Source organism: Musa acuminata, chromosome BXJ1-11 (assembly GCF_036884655.1).
Source record: "Musa acuminata AAA Group cultivar baxijiao chromosome BXJ1-11, Cavendish_Baxijiao_AAA, whole genome shotgun sequence".
Lineage (NCBI taxonomy): Eukaryota > Viridiplantae > Streptophyta > Magnoliopsida > Zingiberales > Musaceae > Musa > Musa acuminata.
The window spans coordinates 27,828,016-27,855,694 of record NC_088337.1 but is presented as its reverse complement, the minus strand read 5'-3'; the positions used below and the strand labels follow the sequence as shown (position 1 = coordinate 27,855,694).

General features: G+C 36.4%; 1 protein-coding gene across 1 annotated transcript; it reads right to left on the bottom strand.

The window, feature by feature from the left end:
* Positions 1-516: 516 nt before the first annotated feature.
* Positions 517-26,738, bottom strand: LOC135597485 (nuclear pore complex protein NUP107-like). Its single transcript, XM_065090468.1, has 24 exons — positions 26,472-26,738; positions 25,213-25,559; positions 24,413-24,482; positions 22,622-22,735; positions 16,755-16,788; positions 16,527-16,652; positions 14,967-15,125; positions 13,524-13,616; positions 13,273-13,440; positions 10,448-10,546; positions 10,024-10,247; positions 9,893-9,950; positions 8,957-9,045; positions 8,713-8,844; positions 6,793-6,915; positions 5,546-5,644; positions 5,258-5,449; positions 4,983-5,142; positions 4,717-4,873; positions 2,255-2,457; positions 1,528-1,669; positions 1,224-1,384; positions 990-1,106; positions 517-835 (listed from the first exon to the last, which is right to left on the bottom strand). Exons 1-24 carry the CDS (start codon positions 26,543-26,545, stop codon positions 761-763), a joined length of 3,216 nt encoding a protein of 1,071 aa, XP_064946540.1. The 5' UTR covers positions 26,546-26,738; the 3' UTR covers positions 517-760.
* Positions 26,739-27,679: the final 941 nt, after the last annotated feature.

The window sequence follows — 27,679 nt, the reverse complement described above, 5'->3', positions numbered from 1 at the left end:
AGTACTGGATTCTGAGCACGTGGAAATCACGTGAGAAAATTGTGATCCTTTTTTGTGCGTATTTAGTATATAAATTCTCTGGGATTTAAATGACAAAGTACTTGTCCAAGAAATTAACGCAACTTCCTGATCGCTCGAAAACCCACTTCAAACCCATCTTTGTTTTCTTTTTGCCTCCTCACATCGTTCTACTCGGGAAACAAATCTAAAGCCGAAGAAACTTGGGAAAGCAGCTCTTAGATCCAGTAAAATCCTTCTCAAGAAAAACCCCAAATCAACAGAAATAATCCAAAAACAAGAATACCCCAAAATCAACTTTAAATCATATATATAAATATATATATATATGCCTTGTTTATTTCATATATGAATCCACTGCACTTTTTATCCAAAGCTTTTATTACGTTACTTAATTTTTTTCCAAAGGGACGAAAAAGCCTGAATCTATGATCCAAATCATGGCAAACAAGAAGTGCTCTCACAACATACAGCACATTGTCCAAAAAAAGCTTCCAGTGACATGCACGAGTAATGATTATCCATTTCCAGCAAAGAATATTAGTAGATATTCTCCAGGCTCAAATTTACCAGCTCACATGTGGCATAATCAAAGTATCTAATTTATCATTCGGGAAATTCCCATGATTCCCATGTACAGACAAGAAACCAATTAAATGTAATAGATGACATACAAAAGCAACAAGATACTAATGTGCCTTAGGAAATCGAGCATTACGTACGAGGACCATGGGGCTACCTATCAGGTGTCAACGACAGACTCTTCTTCAACCTCCATTCCGTATAGTGAAAATTCCCTTTCAAACAATAAAAATTCCTGAAAAAACATTCATTTCAATCTAGTTAATTTTTTTTATTTTTGTTATCCATAATGAAGATGACAAACACAGTTGGAGAAGATTTTAAACAATTTAAAGGGTGCAGCCACAGCAATGGTATTTGCACATCAGTGAAAAATGTTGAAAGAATACCTGTAATTGGTGTTGACTAAACAAATGCAGAATCCCATACTCGTCGGAGGCAACTAATTCAATTAATTCATTATGGTGATCTTTTAAATCACGTGTTTCAGCAAGAGAAACTGACACCTATGGAACAAGAAAGATGGTACCAAAATAAGCCACCCACTCAAGGAATCTCTTTTAGTAACAAAAAGGCTATGCAAAAACAAAAAGAGAGGGACCAGGTGAATATTCTAAACTAACCTGCATACATCGGAGGATGAGCTCTGGCAGGCAACATCTTCGGCAAAGCCCCTTCACTATGTAATTAGCAGGGCTTCTGAAGGAACCATCCTCGGATGAGTACCAAGCATCAAGCCGGGATATTTCCATTGTAACTCCAGGTTGAAACCGATTAAGCTCACCTGTTATAAAGGATTAACATCAATCTCACATGAAATAAGAACTACTTTAAAAGCTTGTAATCCGATTAAGCTCACCTTTTATAAAGGATCAACATCACTCTCACACGAAATAAGAACTACTTAAAAAGCTTGTAATCCAATACCTTTAAAACCTGCAGCTATGACAGTAGCAAGAAGACCTCCATCATTAGCTTCATGAAGTCCAAGCCCATCACCATTCACTGCCAAGCAGTGAAGTGCTACTTCAATGCGATAGTTGTCACTTGAGGAAACCGCAACATTGACCTGAAGACTCGAATGTCACAAAACTGAGCAACCACGAAAAAAATTTATTTCCTAATAGCTCATGTAAAAGGTCATGCAGCCCATAGCATTTGTGCAACAAAAGAAGCAGCAAGTTAATGATCATGCAAAGATCAATAATTGAACCAAATTCGAGACCTAGAAATCCAAGCATTAGGAAATATGCCATTAAACATAAATAGATTTCCTTATTACTGAAGAATTGAGCAGAATATGTACAAAAGTTGTATTAACCTGGTAGGAACTGCTAATAAGCTCAACTCAAGGTTGAGTATCTTTTGGCTTCTTGTCAGAAAATGTATCATAAAAAGAATCCTAGTAACATTAAATTCTCCATTAAGATGGCATTAAATCCTTACAAGTTACATCTAAAACTGGCAAACACCTGAATATTCTTCGAGGAAATAAAATAGTAATCAGCAAACAAACTGACTCCACCAAAAAAATCAATAGGGAGTTGAATTATTATAAAAAATCTCAAGTGGCATTGCAAAAGCTGTCAGAAGGAAGTGCATTCTTGTAAAGGCAAATGCCCCAAGGAACGAGAAAATAGAAATGTAAACATACCCTCAATTGGCGTTTTAACACGTCATCTTCACTGACGGAGGAGTAAAGTGCACTGGTCAATGTAGTACAAGAGGTCGCATCTGGGAGCATGCACTCACCAGAAGGCAGACAGAGCATTGCAGTTGCATGCAATTCAATATACATATCCTCTGTTGGATCATATGTTCTATCATGAGCAACATTCAGCCATGGGTTTCCTTCTCCTAAATCAGGAGTAAAGCAAAAGTTCAAGTCAGATTTGCATCACATATATGAATAGGTTAGAGAACAGCCTGAAATAATTAGCTTAATAAATAGAAATTGATACATTAGTGAAAATAATTTGGCAAAAAAGGCCTGTTGATGCCAGACATATAATAATGTCATTAATGTTTGAGAAAGTTCAATACCACATAAGAACTACTTGGAACAGATGCCAATTATTTTTCTAGTATGAGTTTGACCTCCAATAGAATGTTTCCCTACTCGTAACTTTCCAATAGAACATTATGAGACTGTAAAGCATGTGAAGTTTTCTTCCTGTACTTCGCATTCTTACTTCCTTCTTCATTCTCATTTGACTGCAGATCTACTACCATTTCTGCTGTAACAGCTCCTCATATCACAAAATCATCTTAGGACCAAACATGTCCATTTTCTGTTTGGATCTAATTCTTAAACTTGGCAAGTTACAAATTTCTCTTCTTTAAGCCACTGACATCTGAACATTAAAATCAAGTTATAGAAGTTCTTACCATTTTGGTAGCAACTTCTGCCATCAAGAAAATGATCCAAGGAAAGCAGATATCAGTTTAAATAGAACCAGGCTGTAAATTAACAGGTTTTAGAAGACTGAGCTTTTATGAACTTGACTAAAAGCTTAACATTCAGGTTCTCAGATATCATGATGCCCTTTGATGTTTTCACTGAGGCTCATGGCTACCTTCTCCACGAATGTCTGAAAAGTCGACACTGAAGGGAAGCAAGTGAAGAAGTCTCTAGGTAGTTTGGAGAAGGGGAGACTACCACAGTTCACCTTTCTCAGCATATTTCAATATGAAGACCAATCTGTACCAGTATTGGCAAGGTCAATCAGATTTCAGCATATTTTTCACCTTTCTATCAGTAAGAATTAGTTGAAATCAGCTGGACATGATGGAACTGGTTCATGTTACCAAATTCGAGTTGATCTGTCAACCACGAAGTAGAGTGAAAGGAGCTGGGACTGTCATAAGCCATAACCATAGGATGGGAGTGAAAAAGAACTGACAGTGATGCAGAGCTACTGGTGGTCATTTTCTTTGCTATTACCATCACATTTGTCATGCCACTTGAGTCATCGCACGAAGCAGAGATGATAGAAGGAGAAGAAAAGGAAGGAGATAATAACTCATAGCTTCTCTAGGGTTAACAGAAGCCATAATAGAGAACAGAGTGACATTATGGTAACCCTTAATAACTCATAGTGAACCAGCATAGGCCCTTGCGTGATACTACCCAAAGTCCTGGTATCCTAGTCAAAATTCTGTAATCAACTCATTATTATAACCTCATTATTGACTTGCAGTTGGTCACAATTAAAATTTAATCTGAAAGATCTCTTAAATGAGTTGTCACCCTATTTTAGTTGCCCCTGCTACAAAGTTGGTAGTCAAAGACATGCATACAAATCAATCTTGTTGGGTCACTCAAACTTATAATAAAGGACCAAAGCTCTGGCAGCAGTTTGAGATTCAGATTAAGAAGACCCCTGATACTGTCAAGCTGGCTTGGGTAAATAACCAGCTTGTTCATGTGGTTAATTTGCCTATATTTGTGCAAGAATATGATAACTATATAGTTCGGTCATCATTTTTAAACATTTGGAATATGATAATTTCATCTGGAATAATAATTATACGCTCAATCCCTGCTTAAATGTTAGAATTCCTCCACAAACTGTGGCAAACTTGTTCCATCTTTCTTGAGTTACACAAAGAATCCTTTAAGAATATTCATAACTCAAAAGGTCTAGCCAGATTGAACATAAGAAAAATTCCAAAAGCCACCATCATTTGCTGAAGTGGACAATATTAAGTTGATTACTCTTACCCCACCCTGATCCTTGCATTAGAAACAAAGACTAGCTCACCAAACACCAGCCTACCTGGGCAGAATCATTTCTACCCAGAGAAGATCTTATCATCTTAGTGTCCTTATTAGCCACATTAGAGATATGCAAGGTAGGCTTGAAGAAAAGAATCAGAACTAAATAGGATCCATATTCCACAAGTTTTCTTTTCTTTTCCATAGGAAAGTTTCCAGTTTGTGAACTTGTACAAAGTACTTCAAAACTTTCAATTAGATTACAGAAAATAGAACTGGAAATAACGACGACAACAGGTTTACACTAAGATAAAGACGAAAGGAAGCTATCCATTTCATGAAGAGAAACAAACATACAAATAGCCAGCCAGCATACTCAACTTTAAAATTGAACTTACTCAGCAATAGTGACAGAGAAGAATCTAGTGTTTCTAAAGCTGTGGCAGCAGCTCTATCCTTTTCTTCTGAAGAAAGTTCAGCAGGTGCAATAGCTGCATTCTCAAGCTCAAACTTGAGCCAATTCCGATATGTTGCATCGCATGCGTAATACTCACGCTGATCATCATGAAAAAAAGCAAATGAAGTAAAACTGAATCTTATTCCGATATGTTGCACTAAACACTGTCAAGGTAATTTGAAGAAGAAAAGAGAAAAATAAGCATACCCAGTCTTCAAACTCATGCAGATCCTCACTGGCGTCGTCTTCATCAAAATTAGGCTGTTTTAATGGTTCCGCCAAGAAACTGAGCAACATATGAGCTCCAATTGGCATTTTAGGAACTCTCCACATAGATATCAGAGCAAACTCCCTGAATAGTGTGTTGCTGAAGCAGAAAGAATCAAAGTCAAAATCAGACATGTTATTTCAAGAAGCATGTCATCCGTTATATTGCACAAAATAAAGCATAAGCGAGCAGTTAATTATCATAAATAAATTACCTATGCATCAATGCCCTCATAAGAAGCTTTGCACTGATAACCTCAACATCCCTTATAGTAGAAGGTGGTGTGAAACAGAGCCACTGAATAACCATAGCTTTCTGAAGAGATTGCAAACGATGCTCTTCCGCAACATCAGACAATTTTCCAACAGGCTTGCTAGGTTTCGTTTCCCGTGATCTCAAGAGTACCCTGCTAGGTTATTTGTGCATGAAAAATTTTGTTGCTATGCTTGTTTCTCTAACAGAAAACAACTTCTTTGTACACATGTTTTTTTGGTAGACTAACCTTTCTAGGATGTCTTCAAAACATGCCTTAGAGTCATCTTCTGAAGAGAAAGGTAGATACTCCATACCCAAAAGGAAGAGCTTGTATTTAACATGCATACTACCATCAGGAAAGCAGAAAACTTGTCAGCAACTGTATCTTAGAAAACAAAGGACAAGAAAAGATAACAAATGACCTTAAGAATAGTGCAAAACTTCTTGAGGTCATACTAGATAAGCACATATTCAATATATTACATGGTAGATTCAGATCCTCAATGATGGACTTAGGAAATATGTAAGGGTCACAGAGATGGCACAACCCAACATACATATATCGCTGTAATATAGACAAAAAAGGTAGTTATATCCAAGGTTCGTTGGTACGATGTACTGCTCAGTATGGAAAGTACGTACCAATCCGATAAGAGACTGATATAGGCAGTACATTGATATGCCCCCATGTACCATGTGATGATATGCTCGGTATGACTTGGTACAGCTCAGTATGTACCGTACCGATAACTGATCAGTCACCAATACAGACCAGTAAGGCAGACCATGAGTATATCACTGCCATGGCTTCATAGGCAGCCAAAAATTTAATCCTCGATTACAGCAATGTAAATGTGTTTTATATAAACCAATGCATTATCCTCTTTCTTCAAGTCTGTCCAGACATGTTATTAGAATGTTTTGTAGGAGTTTAAAACAATTTTCACATTTTCAACAGACAACAAAAGCTGAGGCCCTAGTGAAGCAATGTTGTCAACTTGTCGCCCAAACTTTGAACAGCAGAAAGACTCTGCAGGCATGCAAGGTCACATATATAATCTCCCTAAACTCTGCAGTCACAAGAGCCTTGAGCACTTGACTGCCCTCTTTTATGGACAACACATTCATTTCCAACTTTAAGGACTCAAGAATCAGCACTCACCTTTGACCCTAATAAAGCATCATCCTCATTATTTGGAAAAAAAAAAGAACATTCTTTACACTGATAACCCGTATCAAATATATGTAACATAGCAAATTAGAAGGCATCACATATGGACATAAAAAACATATATACAACCAAGAAATTTCAGGTTCAGTAACATGCTGCAACACTGGCATTATTATCCAACAAATGAATGTGTTATATTACAGAAAGGATCATGAGATCTATCCACAAACTCTACGCATCAAAGCATAATCTTTAGCTAACTTCAATAGTGACAATCTTGATCACAAATATTGAACTATTAGGTAATGAAAGATAAACATTACCTGCTGTTTAGTCTGAGCTCCATCATTTCGACAAAGAGATCAACACAAAGGTGACGGGCAAGCTGAGAGGCATATACTCCAACCAACTCCTCATGTTGCTTAGAAAATAAATACATTGCATACCTGTCACAAATTGATGATTGCAAGAGTTTTAGGACTGTAAACCATTTGTGTTTACTATATTGTCTATGTATAGTCCATTGATAAAAAAACTATGCACTGAGGTCAACAAAAATAGGAAATGTCGATGTCCGTATCATCTTAAATGATATATCCTCATTTTGTACACTATTGAAAGTTGTAACAACTAATTGCTCATAATCACAAATGCAAATGTTTTTAATTCTTTTTTGTGTAGTAACTTCATGCATTTCTCTCAACATTCTTTTCTTAGTAATCTCAACTTTGTTTTGCACATGCTATATAATGGTCCAAACATTGTAATCCATAAAATATGAACAACCCTATAATTGTCTTCCTAAATTTTATTTTAATCTAAAGCGCACATGGTAACCATACAAGTTACACGCTTGTTCAAGCCTTGCCTAAGTAACCCTCAACCATAAACTGAAGTCATCATCCTCATACTGCAGTCATACAATCCTTGAACCAACAATTTTACTTTCAACTTCAACCATATTAGTCAAAATTGACCAATATTAACACAATGATCAACCGAATCTGGACCAGACAATTCCATTCACCATGCTAGTAGGCATACTACCTGGTAATGTAACAACATAAAGATCATGCTCCTGGACCTGGGAGCCTCATTATCAAGATGCTTAATTATCAGGTCTCGCTTTATAGTTGTTGCTCCAGCAGTAGTACTCCACCCTCTGTTTCAAATGTCTCTCCAAGTGCAATCAAGCAGACCTTTTAAAGTGATCAGGCAGGATCTTGTACATTGATCAGTTTTGACTTGAGTAAGCTACTTTGAAGTGATAAGGCCTAGCTTTTGAAGCTGTTGCTGTTGATGCCGTACTACTCCACCCTCTAGCTATCTCAGATAACTTTATACAAGAAGATAGGCCTAGCTTTTAAAGAATTCAAGCAGTGAGTCATACAGTGATTAAGTGAACCTCAACAAACTATCTCACTCTCTCTCTATTTTCTGTCTTATGACACACATACGGGTTGATCTTTTAAATATTGAAACAGCATCATACAATGATCACCCGGTCCCGGGTGCCAAGATTTCAAGAAAAAACATTTCTAATGCATTTTAACTCCACACTCAATAGTAAAAGAGAATACTATTACTGCTGTGGTAGTACTACTCTCCATTTCTGATATCTGTGAAGAAAATATCATCATCTCCAAGGAGATATTCTGATGGTTAAGGCATAATGTGTGCAATTAAGAGGTCAAGGGTTCAAGTCCTGTAACCATCATGTATGAGTGTTATGGAATGTTTGAACAGAAGAAATAAATTGAGAAAAAGGCAAGGCATAAAACAACGTCAACTCATCTCCATAACAATGTCAGATTCCACAAACACGTGGCTCTCCCTGCCCACCAAGCCCAGTTCTCTATCACAGACCAAAGCAGAGGCTAATAGTAATGATTCCTATAATAATAATGATAACTATTAAACGAGTTGTATATCTTAATTTGACATGTAGCTGACCTACCCATTTAAATTAGGTAGACTTAGGTTGTCTTAACCTAGGTGAAATTAGGTTGGTAAGTAGAGATGAAAATGATATTAAACTTTTGAATATAAAGTTACACCCCACTGCCAAAGCAGCTTAAGACTTGACCTGACCAAGCCTCTCAAAAATATGCCTAACTACAGAATTCATTATGGGAGACTTAATTATTTGTCTCCTCAGCTGATGAAATCCCCAAAGATAGCCATATTCTACCAGGGCACTTAAAAACTGCACTATCACACAAAGAAGTATAAACATGGCTTACATGTGAAGTATGAGATCACCAACAGTCGTAAGCTTCTCCTTGAAAGCATCCTTCATGTCATCATCAAGTAAATTCCGAAGAACAAGAACGACATGTGCTCCAAAGCGTAACATTTCAGGATCACCATGAGGCCTAAGTGGACAATATCCAATTAAGAATAGAATTCTACCAGAAAGCACAATTGAAGTCTCTAAAATAGTATAAAAAGAAAATATGGAAGCATCAAAATTATAAATGTCGATACCTCAGGATATTCTGATTATCTTCTGAAGGTGATATCCATGCCCAAAGTAGCTCTAGAAGATGTGCCATATCTCCCAGCATGAGATTCATCTACAGACATATGTTTTAGAGAGACAAAGCATAAACTGAAAAAATAACACAACAACAACAATGAGTTTTATTTATTTTCCGACAATGTGTTCTGCTAAGTGCTAACACCAACTCCCTCCAGCCATTTGGCTTTCTCTAGTGCAATAACACCAGAGGGTCAGAGAACCATCACCATAATACTGTTTATAAGCAAGATGTCACCGTCTTCCTTTCCTCCAAGAACCTCTTTATCCATGTGTACTTTTTCTTACTACTACCTTTATATTGGGGTTCAAGATACTGGTACCAAAAACACTAAAGAACACCAGTAAAAGAAACTAAAAATCGTTTAACATCCTAGAATAGACTGATGCAATTGGTACACTGGTATACCAATTCAGAAGGATAAGGTACAATTACCACCTTGCAACAGATGATGTAATCAGCTGCTTTCATTAGTGCTAAGAAGGCAAGAGCATCTGATACTAGGAAATTATGAGTTACAAAAAAGATGGATAATTGACATCAAGGTATCAAATTAAGCATGCATTACTAGATATGCATAATTATACATGGAGATCACAGTAGATCCTTGTAAAAGTACCATAAGTATGCATAATTGAACATGTTTTTCTAAACAACAGTAAAATAAGAATGAAAAATGTAACAAGGACCCTCTTTTGCACCATAAGACCAACCATAGTTGCAGATAGTTAGCAAGATAAAAGCTGGATCCTTTGCTGTTTTACATCATATTTCTGGTACAGGGACTCAAATACAAACTCAAATATCCTTTATAATTATTTTACAAGCAAACGCCAAATTTTTTTTCCTTGATTTATCATGTAAATGAATCTGAATCCCTTACCTCAATTTGTCGATGCTGTTCTTCACAAGCTCTGGAGACAGCTTCATGTACAACTTCACTGCAGTAGTAACAAATTTACACAAATTAGGTAGAAGCCGGGATGCAATGACGAGCATTGTCACATTTCAAACCTTGAATGAAGTTTTTGAAGAAGTGCTGGAAGATCCCGTGGTTGCTGATCAAGCACATGACATGGCCAGTTTTCTGAACTTGCTGTAGAAGATAATCCTTGCATGGAAGACCCATTTATATCTTCGCCAAATTGTTTGCCTTCCAGTCTAGCTTGTTGAAACTGAGCTAATATAGAGTCAACTTGGACATCAAGCCAGGATTTTGCCATTGCCCAACAAGCTGACTAAACCACCAACAGGAAATTAAGTATGGATCCAATGTCTGTTTAATTACTAGTTCTAGTGAACACCCTTATGAAATGAGATACATGTAGCAATGACCAGAAAGTAATAAGTGAGCAAATATATATCTAACAATTAAATATTGACAATATGCAATACGAATGACAAATCATGAAAACCTTGCACACTGACAGAATACTACCTCCCAGTCAGTACAGATAGGCAGCAAACGTCTCAAGTTACTAGACTGTGAAGCATAGACAGCCATCTCATACCTTCCACCATCCTGTTCTGCAATTTTCTGAACATGAAGATCAATCAAATGTAAGTGAACAGCAATTAAGCTTGAAAATCTTAGGCAACTTTATGCATCAATCTGTTAGCATAAACCAAACACAATATAAAACAAGGGTGACAGAAATAACAGTTCTGAGTCAATAATACATCCTAGATAAATAATATTAGGTCATTTTTTCTTGAAGCAAGGGATACTAGACAAGAATAGCAGAACAGCAGATGCATAAACTTGAGGAGACAAGGCACACGCTGCCTGTGTAATGAGGAGATGACGCATAAGCTGCCTGTATAGTGAGGAGATGAGGCACAAGATGCCTGTGTAGTGATAGCACTAAGACCCACATATGGACCTGACCTGAAATCAAACACAACCTTATCCAATCTGGACACAAGGTCTCATCTGGTAGGTATCAATCCAAGACCAGACCCATTCGAAAATTTAAGTTCCAATCGAAGTCTACAGATATCAGAATGCAGACCGGAACTTAACTTCTATATCTTGCTCAATAATGTAATATATATCTTTTATCTATATAATATTTCATCATTTAATACTTTTAATAATTAATGGTTTCATATGTATATTTCAAGTGATTCCTTTGAATAGACTTTTGTAAAATATCCACTGTTTAATGTTCCCATTAAAGTATACAATTTCTTCCTTCTTTTCCTTCTTTGTTTATTTAGTTTTTGGTGACATCCGGACCTGAGATTAAGTTCATTTTAAGTCTGATTGGGTTGAAATTAAATCAACTTATTATGTTGGGTCCAAGTTGAATCCATATTATAGTTATATTGGGTTCAAGTTTATCATCTAAAATATGTTAAATTTTTGTGAGACATTTGGAGTGCAATTCATATTTAATCAGTTGATTGTTATCTCAAAACAAGCATAAGATTTGAACATGATATATATGGCAAAAGCATCAAATCAACTTTGAAGTGACAGAATACTAAAATTTATGGCTGGAGGAATGAGAGAGAAGAAATATAATCAGAAACAAAGTGAAAAAAAATTAATATAGCTTGCCTCCTCTTTAAGATCTTTTCCTAATTCTAGGACCCACTCTGCTGGTTGCACCTTGTTAGTTGCAACCAGTGAAGGATCAACGTAGTCTGGGAACCCTTCTAAAACCCTAAAATAATTCTTTATCAAGCTTTATAGGCAAGCATTGTCCTTTAGGATTTTAATCAGGTCTATTTTAGTTTTACCAAACCTGTAGATAAATAGCACAAACAAGGTTTTCCTTTAATACACCCAAAAGGGCTGTCACTTCATGTGTCATATTCCTTCCAGATTGCTATCTAACCAGCAATTATCCATATGAACCAAGATGGAAGACCTCAGCTTTGGTCAACAATAGGTGAAAGGCCATCACTCACCAAAAATCTTATTTTTTGCTTCATCCAATTTCAAACCCTCCATTTACTAGAAATATATCCTAATGTATCTTGCTTCTAATGATAAAATCCATTTTAATTAAAAATTAATATCAAAATATATTCACTTAGACCATCTTGTGCCGATTTGCCATGCACTGATTGTTATACATAAACATGCAATGGTATGTCTATGATTTGAATTTGATTGTTTTTCAGCTTTACAAAGAGAAATTGTCCAAATCGACTAGAATTTATAAAATCAACCAGAGAAGGCCAACTGTTTGTGAACTGACATTATCAAAAGAAAAAAAGAAAAGAAATGTGGAAGGAGAAGAAGACAAAAGATAAAATGAAAAGACAAAAGAGATACCAACTATTGTAAGTGTAAAACAGAGAACATGCTGCTACTATTCTCTATAACAGTCACCATTGTTGCAAAGTTTCTTAACCTTTTAAGAGAATAGATATGTCAGAAAAAAAGGAAATATAATGGTATCCATAATTGATATGAAATTTCATGGGCAGTCTTTAAAGAAATTATCCTTTATTTGTCTTTGCATCACCTAACAGTTGATGCACATTGATTAAAGAAGCATTGGAGTACAATGGTGTTCATTGCTATCATCAAAGTTACAGGTGAATAAGTTTTACACCTTCTGTATGACTTGTATAGAACTGCTAGTTATAAAGTTGTCTTTGTATAATATGATTACTAATTATTTTTGTAATAAATACATAAAAATCAACTTTAATATTTCTATCTCCATTATATAGGGGTAGGCCAATGCAGGAGTTCCCTGACATTATGAGGTTTCAGGAAGTGTAACAGTGTCATCTGTACAAGCAAGAAATTGTTTCTATGACTCTAATTCTAATCACTTAGATCATAGAGAAACAACTTTCCTACACCATGCTTCACCCTCTTTTGAATTATTCTTCACTATATTTAATGTAAGAACTTCTTACATTAAATATTTCTTTTACAAAGTTTAATTCGTTACATCTTGATTTTATATGCCTTTCTAGAAAGTTAAATATTCAACAAAACATGAAGTAGAAGATTATTTAAATATTTATATTATTATGTTATATATTACATAATATATCATATTATATATCTCAACAAAAATTGAAACACATTGAACAATGCCCTCCCAATCCAGCTCTCTGACATCTCCATCAAGGTTATTAAAACTGGGTTTAAACGACATAAATAGGCAATAGTAGAATAAAGATACATCAAAAGAATAACATTTTTTCCTTATCTTGCAAGATTGAATCGGGATTGGAAGAAGATGAACTCAAAAAATACAGCAAAAAAAAAAGGAACTCAATAAGAAGTCATACCTCCGAGGCACAATATGATGCCCACCTCCAAAGACGCCATTGGTGACCTATGCCACTTTCCAATTCAAAGGCTTGCAAAGTTCTCATCTTACCATTTTTGTGCATGGCTTCAACAGAAGGGAAATAATCAAACCCTCCAAAGGGGCAAAGACTTGCAGCTCTCCAAGGCTGAACAGTCAAACCAAATGAAAGAAATACTTTTTATGCAAATGGTCAGGTAAAGTTTCACAAATACAGTATACATTGCCAACCTGCCCTGCAGAACGACATAATTCGCATGCCTCTTCCAATCTCCCTGCTCGAAGTAAAGTCCAGATATCTTCCAGTAATAATTCATCTTGCTTCTGTTTACATTACCAGCAAGCATTCATGTAATCATTTATGACAGATAGAAGAAGGCATGAAAGTTGCAATATCAACTAAAAAGCAATCTTTACTACAAAGACTAATAGGGAATGAAAATCATGTACAATCATATCATCGATGTCCTTGTTAAGGTCTACATGACACAAATATTCAAAATTTATGTGGGATTTTGGAGGACATTACATTTATTCACTCCAAAATTTTCCATGACCCATTATAAGCACATAGCATCTGTATTTGCTATCCCTAGGCTACAAAAAAGCTCATTTTTTAGAAATATTCATATAAAGCCTAAATCAGCCTCTAGAGAGCAAGACATGCAAGTTAAAAAGTGAAAACTCCTTGATCTTCTGCTTAAGTTGCGACTAGTATCACCTAAATCCCAGACTACATTCCTTATCATTAGTTCAAGTCTATAGATGTACTCCGCCGTCTTTCGTACCTGAACTATAGTAAAGCTAACATAGCAATAAATGTAGCCACAACAAAAATATGGGATCAGAGAGATAGTGGGAGAATAATATAGGATCAGAGAGAACTAAAACATATAGTACAGCTATAGGAAAATGTCATTCAGCTGCATTGCTTTTCTGAAGAGAATCCAGGAGAATATTACAAGATCCAAGAGAACAGAAACATGTAGCACCAGTATAGGGATGTCATTTAGCTGCATCACTTTTCTGAGTGATGCAGTCTCTCACATATCTAAAGTGGTGGGACCCTGTCCAGGTAAATAGTGGTGTATAAGATATAAGTTCTCTAGATAGCTATATTGATGGTTTTCTTCCAGCTAATTATTGTAAATGGAAAAACATTCTTGGCTTCAGCAAAATTCTTCCGACCCTCAGCCGTCCAAACAATGTTGGTAACAGTGCAAATAGCATATTCAACATCTGAGATGATGAGCTCTGAGTCAATTCTATCAATACAGATGAAAATGTATTTGTAACAGCAAAAAACAAACCTGTAATAAAACATGAGGGATGGAAGTATGAACTCAGACAAAAATCCCACTCAAATAATGTCTTTTCTAACAGTAGATGCATGCAAGTAATTCCATTTTAAACATCAGAATAAAGAAACTAAATTAATAACAAGACAATGACAGAAATATAATGTAGCACAAATCAAACAATATGGACAGTTAACTGATACAGGAGATCAAATATGTTGCACAGCCATTTACAAAACAATTTAAGTCCAGCAAATTGAGAAAATTACCAACAAAAAGATTGCATCAGCTACAGTATGTTGATAACAGAGCATCTAAATAGTAAAATATAAAACACTGATCACATAAGCTAAATATGAGATGAAGTTTAAAGTACTTTGTCATCCAAAATTGGTTGAGCTACTTCACGTGTTGAGGCATCAAAATCCATGTGCTGAACTATCGCTGGATCACCACTCATTTTCTTTAAATACCTCTGTGTATGATGCCAAACACCAGAGCTTGGAAAATAGGAGCCAACATGAGACCCTCTCACCTGAAAGAAAAAAATAACTCAATAATAAAGATTAAACCAACATAGTGATAGATATATGATGTTTGCTTCAAATGTTTGGTGGCTATGTTAGGGTGTATTAAAAACAAAAGCAGCTATCAAGAACCCATGGGCCCTTACTTAGCTTTAACCAGTGCATGGAAGGTGTTGAAAAAATAGGGAATCAACAGGAAACCTTCTCATCTACAAAATAGTACTCTAGCAAGCCAGTAAAGAATGGTTAGACATAATCACAAACTTATGATGCCATTATAGTGCTTGGTAACAGTTTAATTAGCCTTTTAGGCTTCAACCATTAACAAAGACAAAAGAAAAACCAACTTTTAGGCAGTATATGATCCCTTATTTCAGTTTTAACACTAGATGGATTTTAGGCAGTACGCGGTCCTTTATTACAGTATTAAGAGCAGATGAACAAAAAAGTTAAAAGATGAACTCAAGGTTGTGACGGAAAAACACCACCACCAAAATGTATGGCTTCAATTGATTTAATATTTGTAACAAGCAATTAAATAATTGTGGCATATTGAGGGTACCAACCAAATGTGCCTGTCTAGGAATATGCCCTTATTATGGGTTCTTTCTTTTTATTCTTGAAGTTAGAACGAGATCCACTATTTAAGACACACACAAATTTAAGTTTCAGAGATTCAAATCATTGAATCTTTGAAAGGTCTGAATGGTGGTCATTCTTTCCTCTGCAATTAGCAAGAAAGGTAACGATGAAGAGGAAGAAGTTTAATTCTAAGACTCCAAGTGAAAAGAACAATAGGACTAGGTGTATGTATGTATGTATGTATGTGTGTGTGTGTATATATATATATATACATACATATATATATATATACATACATATATATATATATACATACATATATATCATCCCCCTCTGTGTTTCTTTTTCACTCCCACGCAAATCCAACAGCCACATATATGAACACGTAGAATTTTTGGTCTGCACCCACACGTACTGTACTGGTCCAACACCCAGCCAAATGTTGGTACAAACTGAGTTCACAACCCTGGATCAAAGATCTCCGAAACCAGTGGTGGAAAAACAACCAATGATTATCTTAAACCTGCACATTTTACATTTTTGATATAAAAGAGAGTAAAAGCTGGGTAATTAAGGTGGAACCATAGAATCAAAGTCCTACCATGTCATTTGATTATATAGGACTGTCCTAATAACTAATAAATACTATATACAGTAACTTTATCTCGATGTTAACTCAGCCTTTTAAATGCCATCACTTCTCCAAAGATTGAATATTCAAGTTCAATTCCTCACAGCTAGCAGTGCTATTTACCATCAAAAAAATCTATCTCATTCAGCATAAAATAGCCTTAAACCTTCACATTAATGCACATAAAATAGCACACCTTCTTTGCTAAATCAAGAGATTCTGAGGCAAGACCTTCTAGCCAAAGGACAATTCGAAGGCATAGTTGTGCCGTATGATCCATCATTACAAAACGGCAGGCTTCCTGATGTGATGTTGTTGGTGTCTGCAAAGAATAACAAACATTGCACAGTTTAAGCAAAAAGAGTCAAAATGCTTCATTAAGTCTAAAAAAGAATAAGGAAGATAGAATTTTCATCATAATTACCACAAGGAGGTTTCCAGGAAGCTCTTCATTTCCTGCAGTATGGTGAAACCAATTCAAATATAGAAAAGCTAAAACTTCAGGAAGTATCATGTCCCATGGAATATAATTTTCCTAGCAAACAGAATCACATATCTGTTGTAGCAGATACACATGTAAAAACTAAAAAGTCTAGTAAAGAGGCCCGCATATCTTTTGTAGCAAATACACATGCTAAAAGCAGAAGAATGAAGTCCATATGAAAAACAATCTGATCATTATCTCACTGATGATGTGAACTTAGTAATAAATAAATAAACTTCTTAAACATGCAACATCCAGTGATATGGAATAATATATCACAGAAGTCCATGTACAGCACAAACCAATTTAAGGGTGAATCTTAAGTTTCAGTGACACACATCCAAACTGATTAAATGGTTTCATTTACTCCCTAAGCAAGCATGTAAGAATCCAGTAGGATGGAGGCGAGCATATCCAACTAATTATGCCAATAAAGAGACAAAAAAGGTGCAAGAAGTTAACATTATTTAAAACATAATCTTGCTTTTGCCTAATCAGAATGCTTTCTGCTTTAGTAACCCCCTCCATTCACTTTTGTCCATTGTCTTCTCCTCTGCCCGTGTACTCTTGCCCACATCATCCATTGTCATCTCCTTATCATACCCCAATATTCATTCCTAACTTCTAATCAATTGTTTGACTCCAATATTGGTTTATTTAGATGAACTCACCACCACCATAATCCCTACCATGAACCTCCATTCCGTTGTAGTGTGCAACCATTTGCGAACTGCCAAATATCCCAATTAATTCCTCAAACAATCAATTTAGCCTCCAACCAAAAAGTTCTCTCATAAATATTTGAGCTCATATGTTGGGCAGTTAAAAGACGCAAACTGAGACTGAACATGATATCACACACGATATAGAACAAATTGCAATGGACCTATATTTCTAACTGTCCACACTGCATAAGCTGAGCAGAACCATGGAACACAGAGACAATCTAGGATGAATGAAAGAAGAAAGATATTACAGGATAGTCAGGACTGCCTAAAGTGGTTTAAGTTTTATGAAAGATTATGCAGGAAAGGTATGATTATTAACAAAATCTAAATTGATGATATGAGAATTCAAAGAAAAAATCTTGCTGTGGATGAATAAGGTATAAAATTAACAGATTTAGATTTTGTCTGATAACTGAGATGAAAGCAGAGCAAGACTGGTTCAAACAGATAGCTAGATTTATTTGTTCAGACCTGAGTTTTCAGTTTGAAGGATCTCTCAACAAAGAACTTCCACAATCAGTGTGTTTTTGAAGTCTGGTATAACTTTGTGAACAATATTTAGAACGAGAGAAAATTTTATTATCTCTACAAAAAATTCATATTAACATGTACACTAGAATACTATAGCATCTAGTGGAGCATCTGTTTTCCATTTGCCTTGTATAGCATCTGACCACTTGCCCTTATTAAGATCTCCACTGATCAGGTTAGGATAAGAACCAAAAAGCCTTTCCGCTTTGAGCCTCACTGGCTTGAATACAATAGCCTCAATCATGTCTTCCAAAACCCTTGGCCGACTGAGGTCAACTGTCCTGATGCCTGGTCTTGCTTCACAACAACCTCCAGAGTCTAATCCACTGGGGACAGAACTCATGTTGACAATCTTGAAAAGAATCTTCACTCTATTTCTAAGCAGATGAAGAACAAGTCCAAGGAGAACTTAGGAATTATGCCTGAATAGACAAATGGGTGAACTTAGGAATTATGCCTGAATAGACAAATGGGTTATATAACAAGCATATGGCATTGAATAGAGAAATCCATATCAAGTGGTGGTCGAGAACCAAGGTCCAGTGGGTTGAGGAAGGTGATAAGAATACCAAGTATTTTCATAACTTGGTCAGACTTCGAAAATGCCTGAAAACTGTTAGACTCTTAAAGCTTGACAATGGGAAATGCTTGCAGGACCCTAGCACCTTCTGTCATTACTTTGCCGATTGGTACTCCAACCTTTGGGTGGATGACCATGGAGGCAGTAGTGAGGACTGGTCTAATTGCCCCTCTCTCCCTCAGGTTAGTACGAATAAGTGGTCCAGCCTGACCTCTGATTTCTCTAACCCTGAAATCCTTACTGCCCTCAAGTCGATGGGCCGGGGAAAAAGCCCAGGCCCGGATGGCTACACTATCACAGACGATCGTCGTGCATCCATAACACCTTTGTCAACAAACTATTCGTTACTTTTGTTTACTTGTACATATATTTGGTAGCCTGTTTTGCCTTGTTTTAGTATGTTTTTGCTTAAAAACTGAGTAAAAACATTTGCATGGCTGCAAAGCAATCGCTCACCAGAATGGGCAAAAGTGCCTCAAAACAGCCCATTTTTCGAATGTCATGGCTTGTTTTTTGCAAGTTACAGTGCGATACGAAACATCAACCATCTCAGCATCCTAGAACTACCCGAGTTGCATAGGGCTAGATGGGGGTTTGAGACAGTATTGGATATTGATTTAGTTCACAAGTTTGCACATAAAACCTATAGGGACTTGCCAATGCGCCTAACACTCTATCGTTTATGGACTTGCAACTATTCGTTTGTCTTCTAAAGTCCTTATTTTCTCCTTTCTCTCTTTTCTCTCTTGCACACCAAGTGTTTCTTGAATTGCTTGTGAAGTTGACCTTTTTACGAGACGTCAAGACTTGTCTATTGCTCATTTTCTGAATTAATCAATTTTCTCTTTTACAGGCCCTTCAAAACCTGAGCGAGGTTGCAACTAGGCTAACCTTTTATGGACAAATAATGCAAGGGTGACTCACAACTTAGACAATTCCAACTAAGTTCATAACAACACAATAAAGTTTTTCATCCACTTTTGGGAGCTACTCAAGCCCTACATATTCTCAGCCTCTAAGGAATTCCACAAGACTATTATCCTTCTGAACAGTTGGGGGGGAAACTATTTTAGTTTTCATCCCCAAGAAGGAGGGTCCCCTTCGCATCAATGACTTCCACCCCATCGCCTTGTGTAATGTCATTTACAAACCCCTTTCTAAGGTTCTTGCTAATCACATCAAACCCCTTCTTGGTAGCCGCATCAAGCAAGAACAGTTCGCTTTTATCCCGAGAAGGTGTATCCATGACAATATCACCATTGCCCAAGAGCTCACCCACTCGATGTACGATTCGCACGGCAAAAAACCCCTCATTATGATGAAGATAGACTTGCAAAAGGCCTTTGATTCCCTATCTTGGTCTCCTTTGGCAAGGACTGTTGGCATGATGAACTTCCCCCAAAGGCTAATTGATTGGGTCATGGCCGGTGTTACTTGCCGTAAATTCAAATGCAACATCAAGAACTTCAGCTCTAGATGGTTGAAAAGTCACCGAGGATTTGGCAGGGAGATCCAATGTCCTCCTACATTTTTGTTATTGTCCAACAACTTCTCTCTTTCCTTTTGAACTTGAATGTAAATCAGAACAAAATCAAACCATTCCCTGTCAAAAACATTAAAATTTTGCATCTTGTCTTTGCAGATGATGTTCTTATCACCATTAGAGCAACCCCTAACTCATGCAAGCATCTCTCCAAGGTCTTCAGATTATACTCCACTCTGACAGGGCTTAACATCAACAAAGGGAAATCTGCTGTTTTTTTCCCCCAAGCACTGCGCTGCGGAAATCAAGCACAGGGTTTGCAGCACCCTAGAGTTCATGGAAGGAAGCTGGCCTATTCCTTACTTTGGTACTTTTCTAGCTCACAATCGCCTCCCCACCAATATCCAAACAAAAATTATAGACAAGTCCCTTAGCAAGATTAATGGGTGGCAGAAACACCTCCTGTCACAAGCTGGTAAAGTTATCCTGATAAATTCAGTCCTTAACTCCATTCCTCTCCATTCTATCGCGAGTTGCTAGACCACCAACAAATTTGCCAACAACATATCTAAGCACAGCAAATCTTTCTTCTCACACCTCCACCCATAGAAAACTCCGGCTGCTTAGCTGGAATCATATCACTGCACCTAAAGACTCTAGAGGCTTAGGTGTAAGGGACATTAATATAGCTAGATATGCTGTTAATGCTAGGCGCATTCTCCTGATCCTGAATAGGTCCAACTCTCTCTGGGCTAGACTGCTGAAGGAGGATTTAGGGGGAAACGAGCTTCCCCAATCTGGAAAGGTACAACCTGTACCATCCATGATATTAAAGAGGGGCTCACGATAATAGTTGGTTTGTGTTTAGCGATTAGACTTTGGAAGACCCTTGGATATCTTGTATTCTTTTAAGTAAATGGGCAACCTTCATCAACTGTGACTATGCCAATGACTTGTACTGTGTTAATGACTTGATAATCCAAAGAAGATGGAATATGCAGATAACAAAATTTTTCATCCACATCTAGTTGGTAAGATATCAGGTATACACCTAACCTCCGAGTCCAATGATGATGACAGCTGGGTTTGGTGTCCTCACCCGCAAGGGTTAGCGACATCATAGAGCATCTAACAGTTCTTGAGGGATAAGCATCTTGACCATGGGAAGAATTGGTTTGGCTAGAAGGCTGTATAGGGGCTGATTGTTCTTCCTAGAATCAAAATCTTTTTGTGAAAACTCCTTTGGGGAAGACTGCCTACCTCTTTGTGGTTTTCAAACATGATTCGCTGCTATGTGGATCAATGTTGTGTCTATCATGGGAGGGTTGATTCTGCTGAACACATTTTTTTCACTTATCACTTTGCTAAATCCTATTTGGATCTCTTACAGTCAAAACTGGGTTTCAACTATTCTTTCATGCATGAATGGGCTAATGGGGACTGGCTAAGGGAAGGAGAACAAAGAGGAAGGCAGTTTTCAGTCAACACTACTTCTGTTATTGTTACCTTTCTTTGGTTCATTTGGAAGAACAGGAATGAAACCAAGTTCAGTAACCGTCATTCCCAGCCTCTTACCATCTGGTTTAAATTTCGCTCAACCCTCAAGTGCAATGATCATCAAAACCAAACCCAGGCCCCTGAGGACAACTCTTTTCTTCTCCCCTTCAGGAACAGAATCCAAGCACTCTCTCCCTTGCTGTTTTTTTGCGATGGCTCCTTCACTAACCCGAAGTCTAATGCAGGAACTGGTTTCTGTTTGTAGATCACAATGGGGTCAACATATATGAGGGAAGCATCACACATCAAGCTTCTAGTTCTCTCCAAGCAGAACTATGGGCCATTTGGGACACATTAAACTTGGCTGCTCAACCGAATTTTTCCAACTTCACTGTCAAATCTAACTCTTTAGAGGCTGTGTTGATATGTAATAGAGATAGGCCTATTCCTTGGCAGCGCCGTAATATCTGTTCTGATATCTTCAAATTAGCTGAGTCTGTCAATATTTTGTGGTTTGAGCATGTTAACAGGACAAACAACACTACTGGTCATACCCTCGCTAATCAGGCAAGGCTTTTTTGTTCTCCTCCAGCATTGGAGGAGAATTTTGTATTTTTTGGGGGACTGATGTTGTCACAGGCTTTTAATTGAAGGTTGCTTTCTTTAAAAAGAAAAACAAATACAATAGGAAACAACGTCACTCCAAGATTCCATTGAATGTAATACAATGGGATCGCTTTTTGAAGAACATAAACTGTAGAAGCAAAAAATTGTTCAAGATAAAACCAAACAATATGCATATTTTCACTTCTACAAAAAATTAAATTGAAAAAGGAATTCCTATATCCTGATATCTTAGACTTTAACAGAAAAAGACTGCAAACATGTCATAGATTATAATGAACATCCAGATGCCACATGACAAGAAACCCAGCTAAAATACAGGTTAAAAGCTCAGATGATTTTTATGGACATAGAGTAATTTCCTTTTCCAAAGAGATACCAAAGAAGTGACCAAGAAGCTGCCTCATCAAGCAAAAGACGAGCCTTTTGCTGCATGATTCTGTCCTCTACCACCCGGTGCCTCCCAGTACTACCACACCTGCATTAACAGCAAATTGAGCAAAAAGTCACAAAGAACATCTATGCCTTGGAACTATGAGGAATTAATTTACCAAAAAAAAAATCTGCTAACTCTTCTTAGGATGTACATTTACCAAAATGTTTCATAGAGTGAATTGAAATATCATATTAAAGAAAATTCTTATCAGTTCATCATTGATTTCATCACAACGAAGAATGATATTTTAATAGTTTTGACTATGCAACTTTCCAATTTATTCATTTCTTGATTTAAATGTTTTCAAATTGATTAAATTCTGTCTACACAAGAATTAAGCTTCAATAGAGTTAGAGACCCAAAGTACATTGAGGCTGCAGGGACCCGTCACCCTCAGTGCATGTCACAAAGTAACAAATGCATCTTACTAAAGGAAGCCAGACAATGAAACCACGAGTCAATATAATATAAAATGAATCTAAATTATATTGCATTTACTATACATCAATATCTAAATCATCAACGGAAATATTTTTCACAAATTAGCTTTAAAGTTAGTGTTATATTCTGCATAATGCAACAGCCAAATATAGTGAGAAAGCAAAGAAACATAACAGTGAATAGAATAACAGTAATAGACTAATAATAATAAGGAAAAGAATGGTACATCATAATATCATATATACCTCTATTACCCCACTTTTTCTCCTCTTTCTCAACTTCCCTCCAACTCACTGTCAAATCCTCAACGATTGCCCACCATTAATGTGTGAGAGGAGGTGCCAAGGGAAGAGGCACCAGTGGCAGGCCAATATCCAAAGGTAAAAGCCAACCAGACAAAAGTATAAAGGGAAGAAAGAGGATAGAATAGAACACACATGAAATATGGTAGATATCAAAAGTTTAAGTTGATCCAAACCAGTTAATGAATAAAATAATTGGTCTACAGCATAATGTCTGCAAACTGGGTGGTACTCGACATCCCAATACCTAGTTGCAATGGTTTGCACCCGCCTGGTATGCTAAGTGTATTGTGAAATAATTTCCATGCTTTCCATGTTTACCACATCAGCTTAGGTTCCACCCTATCATTCATAATACAACAGCACCGATCAAGTCTAGAGACATTTCACCAATTTCATGAGACTTTGAATATTAGCAATAAGCATAATACCACAGTTATCTTCGACAACATTTCTGAACTAAATCCAAGATGGCCAACATCACTTTAGATACCAAATTTGCTGAAACCAATACTCCTCCAAGATATTGTATGCTGAACTGAAGTTATATCTATCACCAAAAACCAGAGTCGAATTTATTTTCCAAATTACATATGCTTATAGTGTTTTCAAAGGCAACCAGATTATTTATTTAAATTTCTAGAAAACACAAAATATGTGCAATACTATATCGAGAATTACTCCTAGGAAATAAAGATCAAGGGGGATAGCACAAGCTGAATTAATCAAAGAAATCAAATTAATCAACACATAACAAGGAATGTACTGAGACAATAAAAAGTCATAATGTCCCTACTGTTTGGTGTCAACTAATTGGATCTTTACCCACCACCAAACTCTACTTAGGGTAATATCACAAGATGACGGAACAACAATCTTTAGATTTTTGAGATAAAATGCAACCCACCATAGTGTTCATTAACACCCGGACTAACAAATATATAAAAGCAGAGTCTGATTTAGGTGCAAAACAGACCTGATTGACTCAGAGACACTCCGACATGCCTTCTCAAAACGCAAAATGAGATCAGCAAAGGGCATCAACCCTGTGATACGCACGACAATGTTAAAACATATATACACCGGTAGAGTCAGGTTTACTTGTAATAACAATCATCACAAAATCTGAGTGTTCTGTGAAGAAAAAGAGATCCATTATAATCAGTAGCCACCGAAAGGAACTTAAAAATCTAAAAATGTATCTGAGATGTGAACTAACAGGAAAACTTATCACCCTGTTTCCATGATGCAAGGAAACCTCCTCTTCTATCTACTCTATTTTTTCTTCCCATTTTTCATCTTTTATTTTGTCTAATGCAGCATATAACGAATGATACAATCCCAGACAAAGAAAATTATTGCAATTATTATCCTGATAGGCAAGGTCTTCCAAGTTTGCACCTAGACACCAAACCTTAACTATCTAGAAGAGTAGCACCATGATCAGCATCAACCAGCATCAACCAGCACTACCAACATAATTCCTGAATTATGAAATTGCATTCTCTAAATACAAAACAAAAAAGCTACTTATTAGGAGATTGGTCCAAATTTTAAGTAAGTCAATTCAACACAATTGACAGGCTTGTCACTGTTACTAAACACCAACAACAGCCAGTATCAAACATACTCCATTGTATCATTGTATCAATAACTACATTGTTTCTATTCTTTAAATTAAAGAAATAGGACCTGATTTGATCTGCATTGAAAAATCTGAACATAGGATTGCCACCAACATGAGGGGTAGACGATTCCCCATATCACCATACTAACCTTGAAGTGCAGAGTCTAGGAGAGAGGCAAATAATGTAAAAGTTGACTCTCCAGCTTCTAGTAATGCCTCATCTTCATGTTTGCCAATTTTTAGCGCATGGCTTACTCCTTGGCGTAATGAATCACCAAATTTCACTTCTGACACTGCATGACTATCAATTGATGCTCGTCTTTTCCATGAAGCATCAGTATCGAAATTGTCTACTTCCTGTTTGATCTCTTCAAGGAGAAGTGCGGTGTTAGGCCGTCGTTGAATATTGTTTCCTTCATATAACAATCTTGCCTCAGAAAACTTTGACACTGAATGTCCTACGAGTGGCGAAATGTTTGAGGTCGATTGCCTTTTCCTGTACAATATAAACATGTAGTCATGTTCTGGTTGTCATGCGAACTAGATAGCCTAATGTAAGTGAAACAATAAAATCATAAGATTATGCCATACTTAAACAACAAAAGTTGTACCCCATATCAATAAGTGGGATCCAGAAGTTCTAATTGTAAAAATCATAAAAACCACACCTGCTTGTTTAGCTCGATAACACTCAACACATATGTGTCTTTCTTTGTAACATACTGGCATCTAATTTTTGCCAGCACGATGCTCGAGTCACATGAACATAGCAACGTTTCTGTTGCTCCTCATGCCATACAAGCACTAAACAACCAGAAGATGTGTCGATGACATTACAAGTTTTATATTTTGTTAAGTGGCAAGAGTAATTTATTGTTCCAATTTATGAATTTCGTGTGAAACAAGGATATGGAACACTATCACTCTGATTTTTCATCAAATGCACATCTAATAACCCTTTTTGGCTAATGTCACAAACGTAATAAAAAAACAAATGCAAAAGCATCTAGTGTCACCTTACATTCTAAACACTATGCAAACCTCTCCTTCACCGTATAATTTAAAGAAACCTCACGATGACAACAAACATCGAATGCTGGACCCGTATCCAACCTCAAATCAATATCACCAAAGATCAGATACCAGAAGCAGGTCTCAAATTTTTCTGTTGCTCTCTTGCAATCACTGTCACTAACACACGTCTCGACATACGAAGCCATGAGAACGGACATCGCGGATTAGTGTTGAGACCGCGCCAAAACATCACAATTTCAAGGTACTTCTTGATCGATGCGGAGTGTAATTTGTTCAAATAGGGAGAAGACGATGCCGAACCCTAGCGGGACCGTCAGGGAACGAGGAAAGCAAATGATAAGATATGTGTCAAAGAAAAGGTTGGGGTGTTCACCTGTAGCGACGATACTGCTCCCTGCTGCTGAGATCTTGGGGGTCGAAATTGCTCGGAGCATCGTCCATCTCCATTCCGAGGAACTTGCGCTTTAGACCCCGACGACTACAGACCACGAATCAGCGGTTTCGGTGGCGGAAGAGAAACCACGACGACAGAGCTCAACTCAAAAACCCTAATAAAGCCCTCCGGCGCCTCTGCAATAGCAAAGCGCCAAACGAGAGATTGAAACATACATTAAGAGGGATCAATGCGTCCTCCATCGCCCAGCCGATTTGTACAAATACTTTTCGAACATTACACACACACACAAAAAATAAATAAATATATATATATATATATATATATAACATTAAGTTAATTTTAAGGGCGAATTCCAAAAAAGGTTTTTTGTCTTAGTTTTTCCTGAGAATTATCTCTCGTTTTCAAAATTCTCATCTCTTTTCTATCTAATATCTGAAATGCTTTTAATTTAACATTTAGTCATTTTTTTAATATACTCATTAATTATAGTATTTTTATACTATGTTATAGTGTTTTTAATAATATCATAAAAATACCACAGTATAGTATAAAAATATTATGTTATGAATTTTTACATTGTGTTATAATATTTTTGGCAATGTCAAAAAAAATATTGGTTCAGACCGATCCATATAGCACTGTGCTTTTGGACAGTCATAGTAACATAATGTTAAGAAAATACTATAACACAATATTTTTGTATAGTTTTACAATATTTTAATAATATTTTATTAGAAACATTATAATACCGTGTAAAAACAATATGATTAGACTGATTCAGACTGTACCGTCTATATAAAATGAGAGAGAAAAAAATGATATCTGGGTAAAAAAAGTTCTTAGAAAATTATGAAAATAAAAGGTATTTTTTAAAAAAAGTTTTTAAAAAGCTTTTTCTCAAAACTCGCCGATTTCATAAATGATAATATGGTTTGGTTTAGTTGATAATATAATTTACATTAATAACTCAGTATCAACAATAATGTGTCAAAATCCTTGATAAAAAAATATGTATAATTGATAAGGGATCATTTGGTCGGGTGACCATTAGTGCGGCCCGTAGACTCGCGAGAAATTATGAACGATGTGTGTACCCACATGGTTTTATCCTTTTAGAGCATGTAAACTCTAAAATACACCTCTAAGAATTTCATAAATGATAATATGATTTTATTTAGTTGATA